At 42.7% G+C, this 19408-nt stretch overlaps 1 protein-coding gene and 1 pseudogene across 2 annotated transcripts; one reads left to right on the plus strand and one right to left on the minus strand.

Annotated features, from left to right (window-relative positions):
- Window positions 1-1423: 1423 nt before the first annotated feature.
- LOC311044860 (extracellular calcium-sensing receptor-like) lies at window positions 1424-13635 on the minus strand (annotated as a pseudogene). The gene is made up of 7 exons: window positions 13526-13635; window positions 11262-11565; window positions 10679-10873; window positions 10305-10574; window positions 3428-3655; window positions 3209-3332; window positions 1424-2341 (listed from the first exon to the last, which is right to left on the minus strand). The product of its transcript is annotated as an extracellular calcium-sensing receptor-like (transcript).
- Window positions 13636-16967: 3332 nt separating this feature from the next.
- Window positions 16968-18521, plus strand: LOC311044861 (piggyBac transposable element-derived protein 4-like; the record flags this gene model as incomplete). Its single annotated transcript, XM_084056675.1, has 1 exon — window positions 16968-18521. The coding sequence occupies one exon, from the start codon at window positions 16968-16970 to the stop codon at window positions 18519-18521; it is 1554 nt and encodes a 517-aa protein (XP_083912801.1).
- Window positions 18522-19408: the final 887 nt, after the last annotated feature.

Genomic DNA, 19408 nt, shown 5'->3' on the forward strand with positions numbered 1-19408 from the left:
CCCGCGGGTCCCGCGGGTTACGGGTCAACCCGCGCATCACTACCCCCCACAGTAGAAAAATGTCATCCACATATTGCCGCCAGAGTTGTATATGGGTCAAGAAGGGATTGTTGGGACCCAACACAGAATCTTGTTCAAATAGACCCATATAAAGCCCTGCGTAATTTGGGGCCATACGGCTACCCATCGCGGTGCCACGTGTTTGGAGATAATAGTCATTCTCAAACATAAAAAAGTTTCTTGTTAGAACTAGTTCGGCCAGATTTCTGATACAGTTTGTACTTGGTGAGAGCTGGGTGTCACGTTTGTTCAAATAGTAAGAGAGCGCTTCCAGTCCCCCAGTGTGGGGTATACAGGTATATAGGCTCTCCACATCCAAAGTGGCCATTATCACTTCACCTTCCATATCCCCCATTTTTTTCAGGGTGTTTATCATGTCCATTGAGTCTCTTACATAGGCTGGGAGGGAAGTGACAGGTGGTTTTAAAAAGGAATCCACATACAGGTAGAGATTTTCTCTGTTAGAGACCCTATTGAGGACACAATGGGTCTGCCTGGAGGCGATTCCAAGCGTTTGTGAATTTTGGGCAGCGTGTAAATGACTGGGGTGACAGGGTATTCGACTTTCACAAACTCAAATTCATTTTTATCAATTTCAAGATTGTCCAAAAAATGCTGCCGTTTTCCATGTAATTCAGTTTTGAACTGAGCTGTAGGACTGGAGGGTAACTTTCTATAGAACGATACGTCTCCTAGTTGTCTTGTAATTTATTTTACATAGTCCACCCGGTTCTGAATCACTATAGCACCGCCTTTATCGGCGGGTTTTACAATCACATTCACATCATTTTTCAAATCAATCAAAGCATCTCTCTGTTCTTTTGGGAGGTTATTCATTGTTTTATACTCCCGTTTTTTATTCATGATTGAGGTTACATCTTTTTCCACCAATCTACAATAAATCTCTAGAGAGGGTTTCTTATTCCTAGGTGGACAAAAAGTAGACCTGGCACGGAAAGGATGCGTTGCCCTGATCACATTCTCATTAGCAGTATTCTCATTTTCTGGCTCATTGGGGGTGTGTTTGGGGCTAAAGAATTCCTTTAATCTAAGAGTGCGGAAAAACTTGTGAAAATCAATGATGGTGTTAAAGTCATTGCATTGTGTGGTAGGGACAAAAGAGAGGCCTTTACTTAGGGCCAACTTACATGGGGTGCTTATGGGTTTATTAGACAGATTAATCACATTCAGTGATTCTGGCTGCGTGTCCAGTAGTGGGGAGGTGGCCATCTTCCTCTTGCTCCTCCGGCAAAAACACATTATAAACACATATCGATGACAAAATGTATCAAAGGCGCCGCTACCTATTATTATTATTATTTATTAAATGTACAGTAAATACATCATTGTTGCATTGCTGCTTCTATGTCTTGGTGGCACCGCGACCCATGATGGACTTCTTAGTGTTTCTCTCAGGTTTCAAAAGCATTATATAACACTTTGGTCCAAACAGTGCCACCAAAAGGCCAAAACTAGATGCTAAAATAGCAAATACCTCCACTACATCTGCATATTTGCCGGGAGAGCTGATATATGCTGGGATGAAGGCTATCCACACGGCACAGAAGATCAACATGCTGAAAGTGATTAACTTGGCTTCATTGAAGTTGTCTGGAAGATTCCTTGCCATGAATGCTAGGACGAAGCTGAGGAGTGCCAATAAACCAATATAACCTAGTAACACTGCAAAACCAACTGTTGATCCTACCTCACACTCATAGACTATCTTATCACTGTTGTACTGTGTGTTTTTATGAGGAGTTGGTGAGGGGTGCAGACACAAGCCAGGCTGTGCAGATTATTGCCTGGATGGAAGTAAGAACCAGAACTGTTCCTCTCTGCTGCATAGAACCGAACCACTTCATAATGTCTGCACCCCCAGGCTTGGAGGATTTGAACACAGCCAGCACCACCATAGTCTTTACCAGGATGCATGAGACACACAGCACAAAGCTGATCCCAAATATTGCATGCCTCAGCTGACATGTCCAGAGCCTGGGACGGCCAATGAACAGAAGTGAGCACATGAAACACAGTTTGAGTGACATCAAAATTTGGAAGCTGAGTTCTGAGTTGTTGGCGCGTACCATGGGTGTGTCACGATGATAGATGAAGATTCCCATAACAATGGCACAGCAAAGTGTGCCTAGCAATGAGATGGTTGTCAAGGAGATACCCAGGTCCTCATTGTAGGAGAGGAACTCCATGCTCTTAGGGACACAGTGGTCACGCTGGGGACTGGACCAGAAGTCCTCTGGACAACTGGTGCACTCTGTAGAGTCTAACAAAGACAGCAAGGTTAAAGGGACAGAAAAGTACTCTATCATCCTAAAGATAACCGGTTACATGGCGGCTTTCCGACATGTCGCCTTTCCGACGTTAACGAACCCTATACCTAACCCTCACCCTAACCCTAACCGCACGCGGAAGCCACTAGTCGGAGTGGCGAGATGTCGGCATGGAAGACGGTTACCAAGATAACCTACGTTGCTACATCCTACTATCCTTTTCTGCTGTAAATGTGGAAACCTCTGCCCTTATTTCTGTCATATTCTTACTTTTCATATTATTTTGAAAAATACTGGTTACACCAATTGCCACAAACCAGTTACACCACTTGACAATGTTGCTTCCACAATCAAATGATAGTCTTTGCTCTTGAAAATTAAGCATACGGTGAAATTATCTTGTTGTACTTAATTTCACCTGACGACAATTAATCAGGAGAAAAACATGTGTCAGAGGCCTTGTGCGTGTGTGCGTGCGTGCGTGCGTGCGTGGCCTTGTGTGTTTCTTTGTGCATGCGTGCATGCGGGAGAGAGAGAGACAGAGAGAGAGAGGGATAGGGAGGGAAATAGAGGGAGGGGAGGGAAAGGGACAGAGTACCTCAAAAGCTAAATGGTAAATATACTGTAGAATAGAGTCCCTCCAGTAAACTGATCTTGATGCTCAGCAGTAGCATTAGTCCCTCCTAAAGGCCCATTGACACCGAGCACTATATCTTTAACTATATCGTTCGCCTTTGTATTTGTTATAGCTGTGGTGTGAACTCACTTGACTTGGAACGACTTGGAACTATATTTTAATACTTATAGTGCTTTGTGCTCCTTTCTGTGCTATCATCAAATAAACTCAATCAACAACCAACCTGTCTGATTGCTGATCTCTCCCTCAGAACAAGCAATGCAGTCAAAGCAGCAGACAGGTTCTCCTTTCCTTCTGGCCACACGGGTTCCAGGGGAACAGCTCTCACTGCACACTGACCGAGGAGGCTACAGAGGAAAGGAACAATGATCAGTTTCAGTCTAAACTAAATTACATTCACATCATGAGCTCAACATTAGTTACTTCAGAAAGACAAAGTGACCTTTTTGGATTCAAAGTTCCAGAAGATGTTGTCTTCATCAAGGATGAGTTCTTCATCCCCGGAGGCTGACGTCTTGACCACACCCACATTATGAACCTTCGCGCTTCCATCAGGGAGCCACACCCAGTTCATGACATCATAGATTGGCAAAGCATCACCATTCTCATCAAATGATACATCATCACCAAAAGATGTGGTGAAGTTGACCTTTTCCAGGTAATAGACCAGCTAGAAATTATGAAGAACGAGACAGTTCGAACACAATCGATTGATTGGTCATTGAAATAAACATGCTCTTAAAATACATGTGGCCCACCCATCTAACACCAAGTTACTGCTCCAAACACTGATAAACATTTACTATATTTCAGGTAATACTAAATGCCATGTTAGCGAGAAACTTGAACAATGGAGAATAAAACCCCTCCGTGGCCAAGGGCAATGTCCTTGACCAATCCAGAGCTGATGTTTTGGTGACGACTATAACCAAACAATTTGTGTACACGCGGACTACCCTTATTTTCTTGACGGAGACATGGTTGGAAAGTGAAGGTTCCGACATGCTACAGTTGAGGGGTTCTTGTTGATCAGAGCCGATAAAGACATTGTTATGGGGGTGGGAGTGGACAAGACGGAAGGTGGAGGTACTGTCTATATCAACACAGACTGGTGTGCTTGAGGTCATGCTTCAGTGAAGAAAGTGTTTTGTACCTAGGACATAGAGGTATGTCTGCCCAGTGGTAGTGTCGCTACCCCTTGTGATGTCATTATCTCCTCTGTAGCTAGCCGTCCTCCTTGTAAATGGGGATTTTAACAGGGTTAAAGTTAGTAGTGCGCTGTCTGACCTCTCCCGGTATGTCACTTGCTCCACCAGAGGTGCTAAAACTCTTGATCTCTTGTATGCTAATGTCAGGTATGCACACAGGTCATTTGCCTTTCCCCCCTTGAACAGCTCTGACCATGAGACTGGTTCCAACCGGTCTGCCTGTCGTTAGAAGGCAGCCAGTGCTCACCAGGTTTGTACAAGAGTGGTCAGATGAGTTTGAAGTGGAAGACTGGGTCTCGTTCTGCAGGGCACTTAAGGGGTGCTTCAGGGTGATGATATAGACAGCCTATGCCAGGCCATCACAGTAGGTACTGTGAGGAGGTGTGCATACCCTCAAAGCAGGTTTGAAGCTTCTCTAACAATAAGCCCATGGATGAACCAGGATAATGCTGACCTCTTTAACTCATTCAGTGCCATTGACGTGTAACACGTCCATTTTTTCCAAAGCCCCGAGCGCCAAAGACGTGTAACACGTCCAAACCGTGTTGTCAGTGTTTACCACTAGATGGCGCTGTTGCGCAACCTATGTGCCACCATTTCAGGCTCAGTCACAGAGAGATCTAAGAGATCACATGATCACAAGAACTACTTCTCCATCCGCTTCCTGGTTAGCGTCTGTGGGAAACCGGCTGTAACTTGAGTTCCTCTTTTTTCCCCTGTATTTTTGACGAGACAAGCTATTTTCAACGGCCCATAGCAAGTGAACGAGGGGTTGCGGTGACTGGACTGGACTGACAGCTCTGAAGCCCTCTATGGCAAGGCCAAAGTAGATCTTTGTGATGTGTGTGTAATAGAATATTGTTCTATCAGTCCGTAATGGCTAGTAGTTCCCTTTTATTTGTGATTTCCTACTGGTGGGGTTACTTTAATGCCAGGGACTTGAGCAACCATTAACTATTTTCAGCAAAAGCTTTCCCCAAAATAACAGAAAACGGAAAATACACTAGTAGTGAACCCTGAGGGACCCCAGTTCCCCATATGGGGTTTCAGTGGTTAACTGCTGTGCTGCCTTTGGCGACAGATTTCCCCTTATGGGATCAATAAAGGTCTCATCTTATATGATCTTACATCACTATAAGAACATTAATAATGTATTTTTCATCCTCCTGTATGAATGTTTAATGCATTTTACCAAAGTCACATTTACAGTATTGAAGTTCTGACGTCACTCCATTATCCCCTGGGTCACGAAAGTATTTGTTCTATTGAATATACCATAGGGACCTCTTAGAATCACGTCATATAAAGAACTGTGTTCCAATAATTAACAAATCTGGCAATTCTGTCAGGTATGTGACTTTGTGTCGTTTATGATATCGAGTTACATTTGATAACGTGTGCTAGGAGAAAGGGTATTTATTTTCAGACTCTTACATAAATTAGTACTTTTTTTACGATAAGTTGATGCTTCATTGCTTCATATCCATAATGAGTTAAATCGCCAGGCTCATTTGTTTATTGTTTGGAACCAAGGGCCCAGCTTGAAAGTTTTACATTGAGGCTAATACGGAAGAGACAGTTCATATGAACGGCCTGTAGTTTCGCTGTTTTACCCCTGCTGGTGTCAGAAAGAATTTATGTTAACGCAAGCGGAGGGGTTTTCTCTGAATTTAGTGACCTTTTAACCTCCATCATTAAGTTTGAGAGATTTTTATTGCTTGGTGACTTCAATTATCACATTAATAAGAGTACAGATCTTTCTGCAGCCAATTTCCTCAGCATCACTGAATCTTTTAATCTTGTGTCACGGGTGCTACGCACAACAAGGGAAACACGCTGGATCTTGTTTTTAGTTTTGGTTTAGATGTAGACAACATTATTGCCGAGGACATGCTCTTCACAGATCATAAATCCCTAGTTTTTAACATATCTTTTAACCCTGATTGTGTAGCCGGAACGCGAGTAAAGCACTCACGCATGTTAAATGGCCTCTCAGCTGAAAGGTTCTCTGCTGCTTTTGACACCAGTCTAGTACCATCCTCCATTGCCAATACAGAATTTTTAGACATTGATATCAATGTTTTAGTACACTCCTTTAACTTACACTGCTCAGAAATCTTAGATGTTGTTGCTCCTTTTAAATATTGCACTGTTCGTGCTTTAAATAAAACTCCTTGGTTAAATGAGGATATTCGTTGCCTCCGTCACGAATGCAGAAGCATGGAGCGCCGGTGGAAGTCCTCTAAACTTGAGGTCCACCGCTTACAATTTAAATCACTTTTAATTGATTTTAACTCTATGGTTAAAGCTGCGAGAACTGCCTTTTTTGCAAAACTCATTTTATCCAGTAAACGTAACCCCAAAGTCCTCTTCGACACTATCAATGACATTGTCAGCCCACCAACACCCGACCCTCCTGTTTTCTCTGTCAATGATTGCAATAACTTCATTAACTTTTTCGTGAACAAGGTTGTCGATATCAGGGCAGGCATAACCCCCGCTATTCCCACCCCTCATATAGGCCCCAACCACCAGTCAATCCTGAACCACTTTGCACCCATTTCCCTCCATCAGTTAACCTCCATCAGTTAAAGCTTAAGAGCACCATGAAAATGTCCTCCAGCCCAGTTGATGTGATTCCAACCACTCTTTTAAAGGATGTTTTTAGCTCTATGGGCCCCTCAACATTATTAACCTCTCACTGATTTCAGGCCATGTCCCCTCCTATTTTAAAACAGCCATTGTAACGCCACTTTAAAAAAAGCATGGATTAGATCCTGCACTACACACCAACTACCGGCCTATTTCTAAGCTTCCATTTATCTCCAAGATTTTAGAGAAAATTGTTGCTAACCAACTTTTAACAATTTTAAATTCTCACAACATTTTAGATAAGTTTCAATCTGGTTTTAGACAAATGCATTCCACTGAGACAGCTCTTCTTAAAGTGACCAATGACCTTTTAATGTCATCTGATGTTGGAAAATGTTCTATCCTGGTGCTACTTGACATGAGTGCTGCTTTTGACACAATTGATCACAATGTTTTAATAGATAGGCTCAGGGATCAGATAGGGGTCACGGGGACCGCCCTTGACTGGTTTGCCTCCTACCTGACAGGTAGACGGTTCTCAGTTGCTGTCACACTTCGTCCCAGTGTGGGTAGGATATGGCGGAAACACTGGAAGCAACGCAGTCTTTAGATGCAAACAAGTGGTTTTTTTATTCACCTTTTTTTTTAGAAAAAGAAGTCCCAGGGAATACAAACAAACAGAAACACAATACTGGCCAGATTGGCTATAGGTCTGCTCCCTACTGCAGCCCTTCACTGACTGCCTGGACAGTGGTAGGCACCCTTCTTTAAAGGCTAAGCCCCTCCCACTGGACCATACCAATCCTAAATTGATTCAAACAATTTACACAACCAGTTATTTTCTCCATGTCTAAAGACATTATACTTCACAATTTAACACGTTTAAAGTGTCCTCACATTAGCACCTTTCCCACAGTACTAATAATCCATAAAACAATTAGAATACCACATTTTACTCAAACCCCCAGTTGGTATGGTACAGCAGGTATGGACTGAGCATGCTCACTACAAACAGACAGGCACTATAAAAGGCTGCCTGCAGCTACACTCGGGTCCTTCGTCACTGCCCAGAACCAGGAAGCACTGTGGTAAGAGAAAGAAAAGAACAGTCAAACATTTACCAAAAGAACATTCCCTGCAACTTAAAAATAAAGAACAATTTTACCCTTTAACCCTGTGTTGTGTGAAATCATTTAAGTCAAGTGAAAACAATACAATAATACAGGAAACATACTAAAAGCTGTTAAATGGAGTTTAGTGTGTGCACCAACCAAACTATCCTGTATGCTACCTGGCTATTGTGTATATGGTGTATTGTGTAGTGTTGACGTGGTTATGCAGTGTCAGTGGCAGGGTGAACTGCCACAGTTGCTGTGGGCCCACATGTGTCAGATTCTGTTTCCCTTTCGTGTGGTGTCCCCCAGGGCTCAGTCCTTGGACAAACCTTATTTGCACTTTATATGCCACCACTAGGACACATTATCAGTACTTTTAAAGGCATGTACGTCCTACCATTTTTATGCAGATGATATCCAATTGTATTATTCTTTTAACACAAAGAGCCCTGCTGATTTTAATTTTAACATTTTACTAGAGTGTATGTCTGCCATTAAAGGCTTAAAAATGGGTACTTTCTCCTGATTGGCTGAGATTTTGACACCTACCGGAAAATGTATTTTCTGTTTATTAAAGAGCTGGAGAGACGGGGAGACTCCTGTTACTGAAAAAACACTCTATAGCAATGATTACTATCAGAATATAGTGCTTTAACCTTTTAACAAAATACTTTTTTTTTTTTAACCAAAAAATATCACTTACCCTACCTTTAAGGCCTGGATGTCAAACAATTTCCTCCAGCTAAATGAAGCAAAGACTGAGCTGCTTATTGTTGCTCCTGACACTATTGTTCCTAAGGTGGTTGATGCTATTGGTTCGCTCAGAGACAAAGTGCGCCCCAACCTCAGAAACCTCGGTGTTATTTTTGATCAGTCCTAGCCTGGTTCCAGACAAATCTGCCATTGCAAAAAGATAATTATTTGCCCTCGGCATATTAGGTCTGGCCCCTCTCAATAGAGATTTTATTTCTCTCCCTCCGAAGTTGTGAGGGACCAATCAGAGCCCAGTATGCAAATATGTGGCGGGTTTATCACCAGCGGCATTTTTTTTATTTTCCCCTTGGAAATGCAGGTTCCACACAGAGATTCCAGACTAATATCTACGCAGTGATATTAGTCTGGCCATGCCAGGCTAGATCAGTCCATGCATCTAGACACTCACGTCAAATCAGTTACCCGGACATGTTTCTTCCACCTTAGTAACATAGCAAAACTGAGGTCAATTGTCTCCCTCCCAGAACTTGAGATGATTATCCACGCATTTGTCTAGATTATTGCAACTCACTCTTCACCTGCCTCAATAAATCAACCATGAACCGCCTCCAGTTAATTCAGAATGCTGCTGCCAGACTGTTGACCAGGTCCAGCAGAAGGTGCCACATCACCCCAGTCCTGGCCTCTTTACACTGGCTTCCTGTACATTTCAGGGTCCATTTCAAGGTCCTGGTGCTCACCTACAGAGCTTTGCGTGGTCAGGCCCCGAAATACCTAACCGACCTGGTCCCACGTTATGTGCCAGGGAGGGCCCTTAGGTCTGCTGAAGAGGGTCTGTTAATAGTTCCCAACACAAATTTCATTACAAAAGGTGACAGAGCCTTTGGGGCTGTAGCTGCCAAGCTTTGGAATGCTCTTCCACATGCCTTGAGAACTGCAGCCTCTGTTGACATGTTTAAGAACAATCTTAAGACGCTATTATTTGAACAAGCTTTTGCAAATGTTATTTGATTTTATGTCCACGTTGTATCATTATTTGCTGTATACTTGAGATTATTGTACAGGCTTTTTACTGTTCTACCTGTTCTAATACCTTGTTTTGTTTTTAATCTCTATGTATGTGAAGCACTTTGTGAGCCATCTCTGTGAGAAGTGCTATATAAATAATATGTACTTAATTACTTACTTACTTTTGACAAACTTTAGACTAGATTTTCTTACCTTAATAAAAACTGTCATGAATATGCTTCCAGTTGCTAGTTTAAAGTCACCTTTCAATCATCATGATATGCGTTTTGGAAAACTATGGTCCCATTTATTTTAAAATTGACGATAAAGTAGGTTATGCTCTAGGAGGGGCGGGATGATTTCATTGACAAGCTACACGACCAATAGCATTCATTCCCCGCCCACGCTCTTGATTGACAAGCTACCCAACCAATAATGGTCTGGTGGCATTCTGCAGGATATGACGCGATATGACGCGATATTGAAAGATTGCGGATTTGAAATTGTTGAACAATCGGCTACATTTACGGTCTGTAGAAACCAATGGCGTGACTGTCCGTTCTTTTTATACAGTCTATGTTTGGAACACAGTTCTTATATGCCACGATGCGATTGAGAAGGGGGATAGCAGCCTCTGGCGGCAGACTTTGTTTTCAATAAACAGGTAAACTGTGAATCCCACCTGCCATGGTTGTATTGTCTGCAAACTGGCACAGCTGTGCCCAATGAAAGGCCCTCTTCCTGGCACACAATGCAACATGTCATGGAGGGCATGGGCCAGAGCATATACAGCCTTGTACACATTATACTCTCCCCTGAGGTCTGTCACATCCAGAAGGGTAGTTTCTGCTATATCCCTTTGTCCAGTGCACACCCCTCCACCATTATCCACCCACTCTGATGGAAGGGGTGCAAACTTACACTGAAATGTGTGCTCCCAAAACTGCCTCACCTGAAGAGACACATTAAAGACTTAAACATAAACCTTGTAAACATTTGAAAGCAGACATCAGTTTGAAATGGCAGCTTGAATACTCAATGAAACAGAAGACTCACAATGCTATTTTCATGGCTGTTGTCAGGATGTATTTTTAACAAGAAGTCCTTGAGACCTGGAATCTCTCCACGACGGACGGCAATACCCAGGGTGCCTCTCAGGTACGGCATGAAGTTAGGAGTCTGGAGTCTGGCCAATGATGTCCACGCCTCACTGGCCATCCATTGCAGACCTGTCACATTCTGCTTTACTACCTATTATGTTTAACAAAATATATTAGTATATAATTAACCGAACCTGTGTTCAAATGGATCCAATGTAGTTATTAAGTCACAAGCTCTTTGTAATACTTTTCATAGGTTCAAAACCCACAGACAGACTTTTTAAAGAAGTGGTTACAGCAGTAAGATGTTTGCTTGGTGTTATTATCTGTTTGCTTATTGTATACAGAAGCACTGAGATCAAAGGGGAAATACGAACATGTGTAAAATAAGCACACAATTGCTGAGCATTTAAATTGATGAATCTAGAGAGTGATTAAATCACATTGCATAACATTCATTATGAAATAATGTGTACATTTCAATGTAGCTAATTTCATATTCCTATAAATATGAATGCATAATGAATAATAAACCAAACCTCCTCCAGGAGTTTAGGCATACCGCTCCTAGATACAAATGCAATGACCACACAAGCTGTGGATTTCTTCATCACAGAGACAATCCTCTGAAGTTCATCTGGGTCAGAGTCCTTGGGCACAACCTCCACATACGCTAGACAAGCCAAACCAGACTGGGCCAGCGCAGACTGTAAGGATCTGGCAGCATTGTGTCCATAGTCATTATCAGTGAACAGCATTCCTACCCAGCTCCACCTGAACCGCCTCATAATCTGGAGCGTAGCTCGCACCTGATTGGATATAATGGAGGGATACGTGGTTAGGCTGCATTATTCACATAGTGAATCAGTGAATCTCCTACACAGATTCCACAATAGAAAAGGTCTAATGATTCTCTTTTGATGCTGTCAATAAAGATCTTCAGCACCAGCAGCAATACTAACAAGATAATGCAATACCGTAATAAACTCAATAGAGGAAGATATTTGTATAAGTGTGTGGAACATGTACTACTAAGTGGGGTCCAGGGACCCCCAAGTGTCATTGAGGGGGTTTTAGGTTGGTCCCCAGCAAATTCAGTTAATAGCATCAAAATCAGTTTAACCACTTTATCCCTGTATACATTGGCTATTTGCCAAAAAAATACAAGCTCACAACTATGTGAGCTTATAGATCTTTTTTGTTTAAAAAAAAAAATCTGTGAACATTTGATATACTGTGGAAACATATGACATGACATGAAAAAGTACAAGAGTACTACTATACCAACAGATCTATGGCCTATATAAATTCACCTGGAATGCGTCACTTGGGATTGTTCTGAAGAAGGATGGGAACTGGTTATGGTCACTCAGACAGGCACAGGTGGAAAAGTAACTGACCTGAAAAAGGTACAACACATCTGTTCTCTAATACAGGGGTTTTCACCCGGTGGTCCGCGGACCACCGGGTGAATAACTTACAGGAGTTCTTACTGTATTGTGTGTGTGTGTGTGTGTGTGTGTGTGTGTGTGTGTGTGTGTGTGTGTGTGTGTGTGTGTGTGTGTGTGTGTGTGTGTGTGTGTGTGTGTGTGTGTGTGTGTGTGTGAGTGTGTGAGATATGAAAAGTGAGCTTACCATAATCACAGTAATCCTTAATCATATTCCATCATATTCAAACAAAATCACTGTATTTTATTAGATATTAAATTGATATTATAGCTATTTTCTCCAGCTCCCTGTGGTGCATGAACCCCCCACCACTATTGTGTGGGGTGGATCTATGATGGACCCAACACGCACAATAGTGGTGATCCCCAGGTTGCTCTTAGTCAGGATGTTGGTCCCTGGGTCAAAATCAGTTGAAAACCCCTGCTCTAATATATTAAATAATTGACAACTGTCCACTGCAAACAGAGAATAAGAGCATAATGAGCATGTGAGAATATATACCAGCTCTCTTCACATGCTCTAGCTGAAAGTAGTATTGTCCCTGTTGGGTGGAAATGTTTTAGTCACAAGCTGTTAATACTTTTGATTGGTTTGTAAAACCCACATAAACAGTTAAACCTTTAAAGGCACTACACCATGAATTTAAAAAATAATAATAATATTTAATATCATATTGTTTATGTCCCTCAAACGTTTTTCAAAAGGTTTGAGCCTAAATCAAGCCTCAGATATACTCATTCCAACTAACTTCTCTCTGGCTTATAAAGCACTTTCACCTGCAATACCACATTGTCCTGTTTGGCACGGGGCGCTATTGAGCCAGTTTGTATGCATGTTATCCCCTGGTTCTGTGTGGAAAAAGTAAAAAAAAAAAAAGAAAAAGAAGAAAAAAAGAAAATGGGGTTCAAATAGGAAACTTACCTGGGGCACTCTGTATAAACCTAATATTCTAGCAATAGCAATAGAACTTGTTGAGGAAGCAGCACCCACAATTCCTAGCACTGGAGGGGAGCCAACACATCTCTCATCCAATTGAAAATTATCCTCTCTCCCAGTGACCAATGACAATGTTGCACGGAATGTAACTCCAAGTGTCACACAGGTATCATAGATACTATATCCTAGAGTCACATTGGGTAGTAGGCTTCTATTTCTGTTGATCTCATTAATAGCAAAAGCCATGGTCTGTGCACCCCTGAACCCTCCAGCGGAAAATCTAACACACAAAATGTCACTGTAACCTTGAATATTTATCTTGGTAGAAATATACAGCATCAACTAAACCTATGGTAGCCTACTATCTATCAAAACAAGTTGGCTTTGTCTTACTTTCTATTGTATGTGTGATACTCACCTATAGCAAGTGGGCTCCTGTTGCTTGGAGGTGAAAGACAACTCAGGGAAGACAGAGGAGATGTGCATCGGCAACAAGCCACCCAGGATAAAGTCTCCAGCCTTATACATTCTGTTCAGATTAAACTGTTCCTGTAACTCACAAGTAGAGGAAGGTGAGGACGACAAAGCAGAGAAGGAAGAGAACAATATCAAGATCAAGTACATGTATGAAAGCAGGTGTGTGTCTAGTGAAGCCCTCATGACTGTCCTCCTGTTTCTAACAAACTCCCACCCTTTTCAAAACCATTGTTCAGTTGCTACATTTTATACACAGTGCTATGCCGTCCCCTGTGCCACCTTATGCCATTACGTGATCCTTCACACCAATCAGTGCTATGCCATCCGCTGTACCACCTTATGCCACTACGTAATCTGTCACAACCCATCTGTCTGTATGTCCTAATGTGTCAATCATACTATTTCAACAGGACAACACTGGCAACTGTTCACCCACTGTATACGTAGGTTATAGACATACCCAATTGATTCTGGTAGATCTATAGGCATGCTTAACTCATTCACTGCCACTGACGTAAAAAACGTAATTATTTCCAATTACCAAACCTGCCACTGACGTAAAAAACGTAATTTTAGTTTTTTGGGTTCATACACTAGATTGCACTCTCACCCAACTTGTGACAAAATGTGAGGATCCTGTGATCAATAGAAAGCCCAAAATCACGTGAACAACCACTTCATCAAAACAAAGGCAGATCAAAGAAAGTCAAAACCTTTCCCATCATCCGCCATGGTGCTATTCAGCCACCTGTACAGTCGTTCTGGTCGCTGTGACCCATAACACACGATCAGACCAAAAGCCGATCAAAGGGAGCCGTCACCCACGTGATCAAACAACAGCTGATGTGTGTGCATGTGAAATGGTACCAAATGTCACCCTATCAACAACAATGGCGCTGTTCCTCAACTTGAATCTTAGTTTGAGGCACCGTGGACTCTCTGTGAACCGAAACAAGCAATATAAACACCACCTGATCAAAGGATCTAAATCAAAACAGAAGCTTATAAAAGGGAGTGAGCGACGTTACCTTGTGTTCCGCGGAGTAGGTCGTTTTGAGAGAAAGCAAGCCAGTTGAGTTGAGAAGAGAAGAGAAGAGAGAAGTCCATTGATAGTGTGTAGTAGTAGTAGTAGTAGTCTAGTATAGCGTCCAGTCCACATAGTCAGATAGTCAGTTAGTTTTATAGTCTTTAGTTTAGCGTCCATATAGTGTGTAGTAGTAGTAGTAGTTGTTGTCCAGTCCACATAGTCAGATAGTCAGTTAGGTTTATAGTCTTTAGTTTAGCGTCCATATAGTATTTAGTTGTAACGTTCACATAGTCTTTAGTTTATAGCATCCACAGTCTTTAGTTATAGTGTTAGTCTTAGTTAGTCTTTTAGATAGATCTGTTGTCTGTGTGTGTCTTGTCTGTCTTGTGTGTGTGACAAAAAAAAAAAAACCCAAAAAAAAAGAGTGTGTGTGTGTGTGTGTTAGTTAGTACAGTCAGTCAGTCTAGTGTATAGTGTCAGTGTGTAGTGTGAGTTTAGTGATTTTATTTTATTTTGTGAGCTAGTTTAGTCTCTCAAAATGCCGAAGCGCAAACAGCCTGATGGGGGTCTTCCTGTCGCCGATCCACTCGCCGGTTCAAACCGTGGTCGTGGTCGTGGTCGTGGTCCTCGACCCATCGCTGGTCCAGCCCGTGGACCTGGACTGGGACGTGGACGTGCCGGTCCTCCCGGGAATCGAGCGCCTAGACGGGGCCGTGCGCGCGGTGGCCCTCGCCCTGCAGCCAGTGCTTCAGCCCCTGGACCCAGACAGCAGACACTTGATGAGATGTTCCATCGTGCTGTGGTGGACCTTCAGCCAGAGACTGACTCCGATATTTCTGGCGGTGAGGAACCGATGGATCTCTCAGCCCCTCCAGTGCTTGCTGTCCGTCGGAGTGGCAGGCCCAAGGCAACCCGGCGAGAAATCGCAGAGTCTCCGTACAACTCCCAAAGATCTCATTCTGGCCCGTCGTCTTCAGATGAGGAGTTGCACGAGCTGTGGGTCCCGAGGAGAGCCGACGTAGTTGATTCGAGAGGTATGTACATTTGATATCGTTTTTGAGATGAAATGAATGTATTATACTGTACATCACTCTGGTTGATGATAGTGTCTGCTAAAGCCTAAATGGTAAATGGATTTTATTCTCGTGTGCATTCACTAGCCCTGAGTAATGGTGCAACTTGTTCCTGGTTTTTGAATCGTCTCTATTTACATCCCATACATCTACATAAACCTTCGGATTTCAAATATAAAAGCCTTACCCCACTGCCAAGGATGTAACAAGATAAACGCCTGGGTCTAAGTACCCGTATTTTCCATATTGTACAATACAAAGCATTATAATCCGATCGGTAGCCATTTGCTCAGAATTTTCACAACTACGCGACCCTATCAGTTGAGAGGTGTAATTGCACTCTGATACATTATAGCTCTATGAGAAAATGGCCGCCGATTGGATTAGAATGCTTTTTATTGAACAATACGTAAAAAACGGGTACTTCTGAGGGCCCGTACACAATTGTAACATCCATGGCCATGGGGTGTGTATTTTATATTTGAAATTTGAACGTTCATAGATGCATAGGTTGTAAATGGAGACTATTCAAAAAAACGGGAACACGTTGCTCCATGACGCTTGAAAGACGACCGTCAAGGCTATATATTTACCAAACTCTTTTATTGTCATTTTAGACTCTGAATCAGATGGCGAGAGGGCAACATCCAATATCATCAACTTGTCACATGATGGCAGTGGAGGTGAGCTTATTATTTTTGTCTGTTTTTTTCAATGCTTTTTATTGTTTACGAAGCTAAAATCAATGTTGCCAGATTCTGTGAGAGAAACAAGCAACCAGGTCTAGGAAAACGACCCAAAAACTCTTGTGAGCTTGTAGATCTGCTATTTTCAATAAAATATTGGGGGGAAACTTATAAAACAAGCAGCCCTGGCAACACTGGCTGGGGGGTGTAAAAATAATTGTTTTTATTTTGTATCAAGCATCATAAAGCTGGGTGTGTAAAAATATGTTTACCATACTATCATAATAGTAACTATTTGATATTTTCCTCTGATTACAGATGCAGAGGTGAGTAACCCTGTGGACGAACCCTTATCTCCAACTGTTGCTCCAACTGTTGGCAGAACCAGTGGAGGTAAGACAAGTTTATTTTTCTAATCACAATTCAATTCAATGGGCTTTATTGGCATGAGAAAACATACATTTACATTGCCAACACACTTACACACAAATACAAAAAATGTATTAGAAATGTATATGTATTTTATGGTAAAATTATGTCTTTCTATAATTTACAGGACGTGGGCGGCGTGGCAAGGTCCCTCTTGTGTGGCATTCCATGGAGGAGAAGGATTGGCGCCCCTTGGACTTCCCATTCACCCAAATTCCTGGTCCACTGAGCAGTGCTGCAGACCTTCAGTCAGATCAAGCAGTGGAGTTCTTCCAGTTGTTCCTGACTGATGAACTGCTAACACAGATCGTGGAACAAACTAACATATATGCAACAGCGTGCATTGCGAAGATCGACCTGCCATCAGTGCCATTCTCTAGAGTCAATGCATGGCAGCCTCTCACAGTGGAGGAGCTCAAAGTCTTCTTGGGCCTCTTGTTCCTTACTGGGCTGATGCACAAACCGGAGCTGGAACTCTACTGGGCTCAGGATGAAATGCAGGCTACGCCCTATTTCAGCAAGATAATGCCGCGAAATAGGTTTCAAATCATCCTCCGATTCCTCCACTTCAGCGATGCCAGAGATACTGGTAAAGACAGACTGTTCAAAATCCGCCCAGTCTTAGACTACATTGTGGACAAGTTCCAGGAGCTGTATCAGCCATCACAGAATATCTCCATCGATGAGGGCACGCTCCTGTGGAGAGGAAGATTGAGCTTCCGGGTCTACAATCCACAAAAGCCGATTAGATATGGGATCAAGTCGTACATCCTGTGTGATTCGGACACAGGGTATTGCTACAACATGAGGCCATACTGTGGAACATATGTCTCCCTTGCCGACACTATTACCAAACTCCTAGGTTCTCTAAAGGGTAAAGGGTACCGTCTATTTATGGACAACTTTTATAACTCGGTGACCATGTGTGAGAACCTCCAGAAAGTGAACACTCACGTATGCGGGACACTGAGGAGGACGAGGGGTGCACCACAGGAGATTGAGGAGGCTACCTGTTCCAGCCTGGGCACGGAGGGAAGACTTGTTCGCCACACAAAGGACCCCAGAGTGATGGTGATGGCGTTTCGGGACACGAACGTGGTCCGGATGATCTCAACGTTCCACCCAGACAAGATGGGAGAGGTCAGTGTGTGGCGGAAACGCCGTCAGTCAGTGCCCGCTGGCCGAGTGACAAAGGAGAAGCCCGTCTGTGTCATTGAATACAATCATTCAATGAATGGAGTGGACAAGCTGGACCAGTCCATTTCCTATTACCCCTTCACCAGGAAGTCCAGCAAGTGGACGAACAAGTTTGTGATTTATATGTTTGAAATCTGCATGGCCAATGCATTCGTCTTGTACAAACAGAAAAACCCAGAGGGCAGCTGCAAGACAATGCTGGAATTCACACAAAGCGTCTGCAGGGCATGGACCACCATCCAGAGACGGCCTCCACGTGATCCTAGTGCACCCAGAAACACCGACCCTCAAACCAGGCTCTGTGCAAACATTCCACCGCTGCCAACATCACATGTGCCTGTTCTCCTACAGCCCACCAAGAAAAAACAGCACCCCACTCGGCGCTGCAGGGTTTGTGGCAGAGGCAGAGATGGAGAACCTCGCCACGAGACGTCATACCATTGTCCTGTTTGTCATGTTCCTCTGCACAAAAAGTGCTTTGCACTCTTCCACACAGCCCCAGAGTATGCTGCTGAGAGACGCTGAACACACACACACACACACACACACACACACACACACACACACACACACACACACACTTACTTTCTTAGTATAGGCCTACCTTGTATATATTGTATTATGTCTCATATCATTCATTTGCAGGGAAACACTCCCATGTATTCAATAAATATGCCTTGTATTTCGGCTGATTCAAATGTCTGTTTCTAGAGTGTATTTGCTTATTTGGGCTTGTTTCTAAAGTGTAATTTGATCTGTAACTCTAGGTGTGTACACATTGAATCCAAATAGACCCTCACTGGTCCATTTGGTTTCATTTGTACACGCTCAGAAAATCCACTGTCTAACACACACACACGGAAGATGGGATTGCAAATTTATTTTGTGGCAGAGGCAGAGAAGAAAAACCTCGCAAAGAGATGACGTACAAGTGTCCAGTTTGTAATTGTTGCTTTGCACTTTTCCACACAGCGGAAGAGTGTGCTACTGAGAAACGCTGAAAACACACTTGCTTAGTATAGGCCTACTCTTCTACCTTGTATGTATTGTATTTGTCATGTCTCATACCATTCATTTGCAGGGAAACACTCCCATGTATTCAATAAATATGCCTTGTATTGTGGCTGATTCAAATGTCTGTTTCTAAAATGTATTTGCTTATTTGGTCTAACTCTAGGTGTGTGTACAAATGAAACCATATGGTTTGTACACTATAGCTATGCTGAGCACTAAAACAGAGTATAGATAGATATATATTGATGACCCCTGATAGAGACCATATATAGAATATATGACATGCAGACAGCACTGAGGTCAGTTGATGTTTTCTGTCATTGCTACCTGTATACACTATACATTATGTGACTGAAAGATTCACGTCTAAGCAAAATAGAAGCTTATTTGGGCTTATT

The sequence above is a fragment of the Gymnoscopelus microlampas genome (genome assembly GCF_963454915.1).
Source record: "Gymnoscopelus microlampas genome assembly, chromosome: 5".
In the NCBI taxonomy this organism is placed as follows: domain Eukaryota; kingdom Metazoa; phylum Chordata; class Actinopteri; order Myctophiformes; family Myctophidae; genus Gymnoscopelus; species Gymnoscopelus microlampas.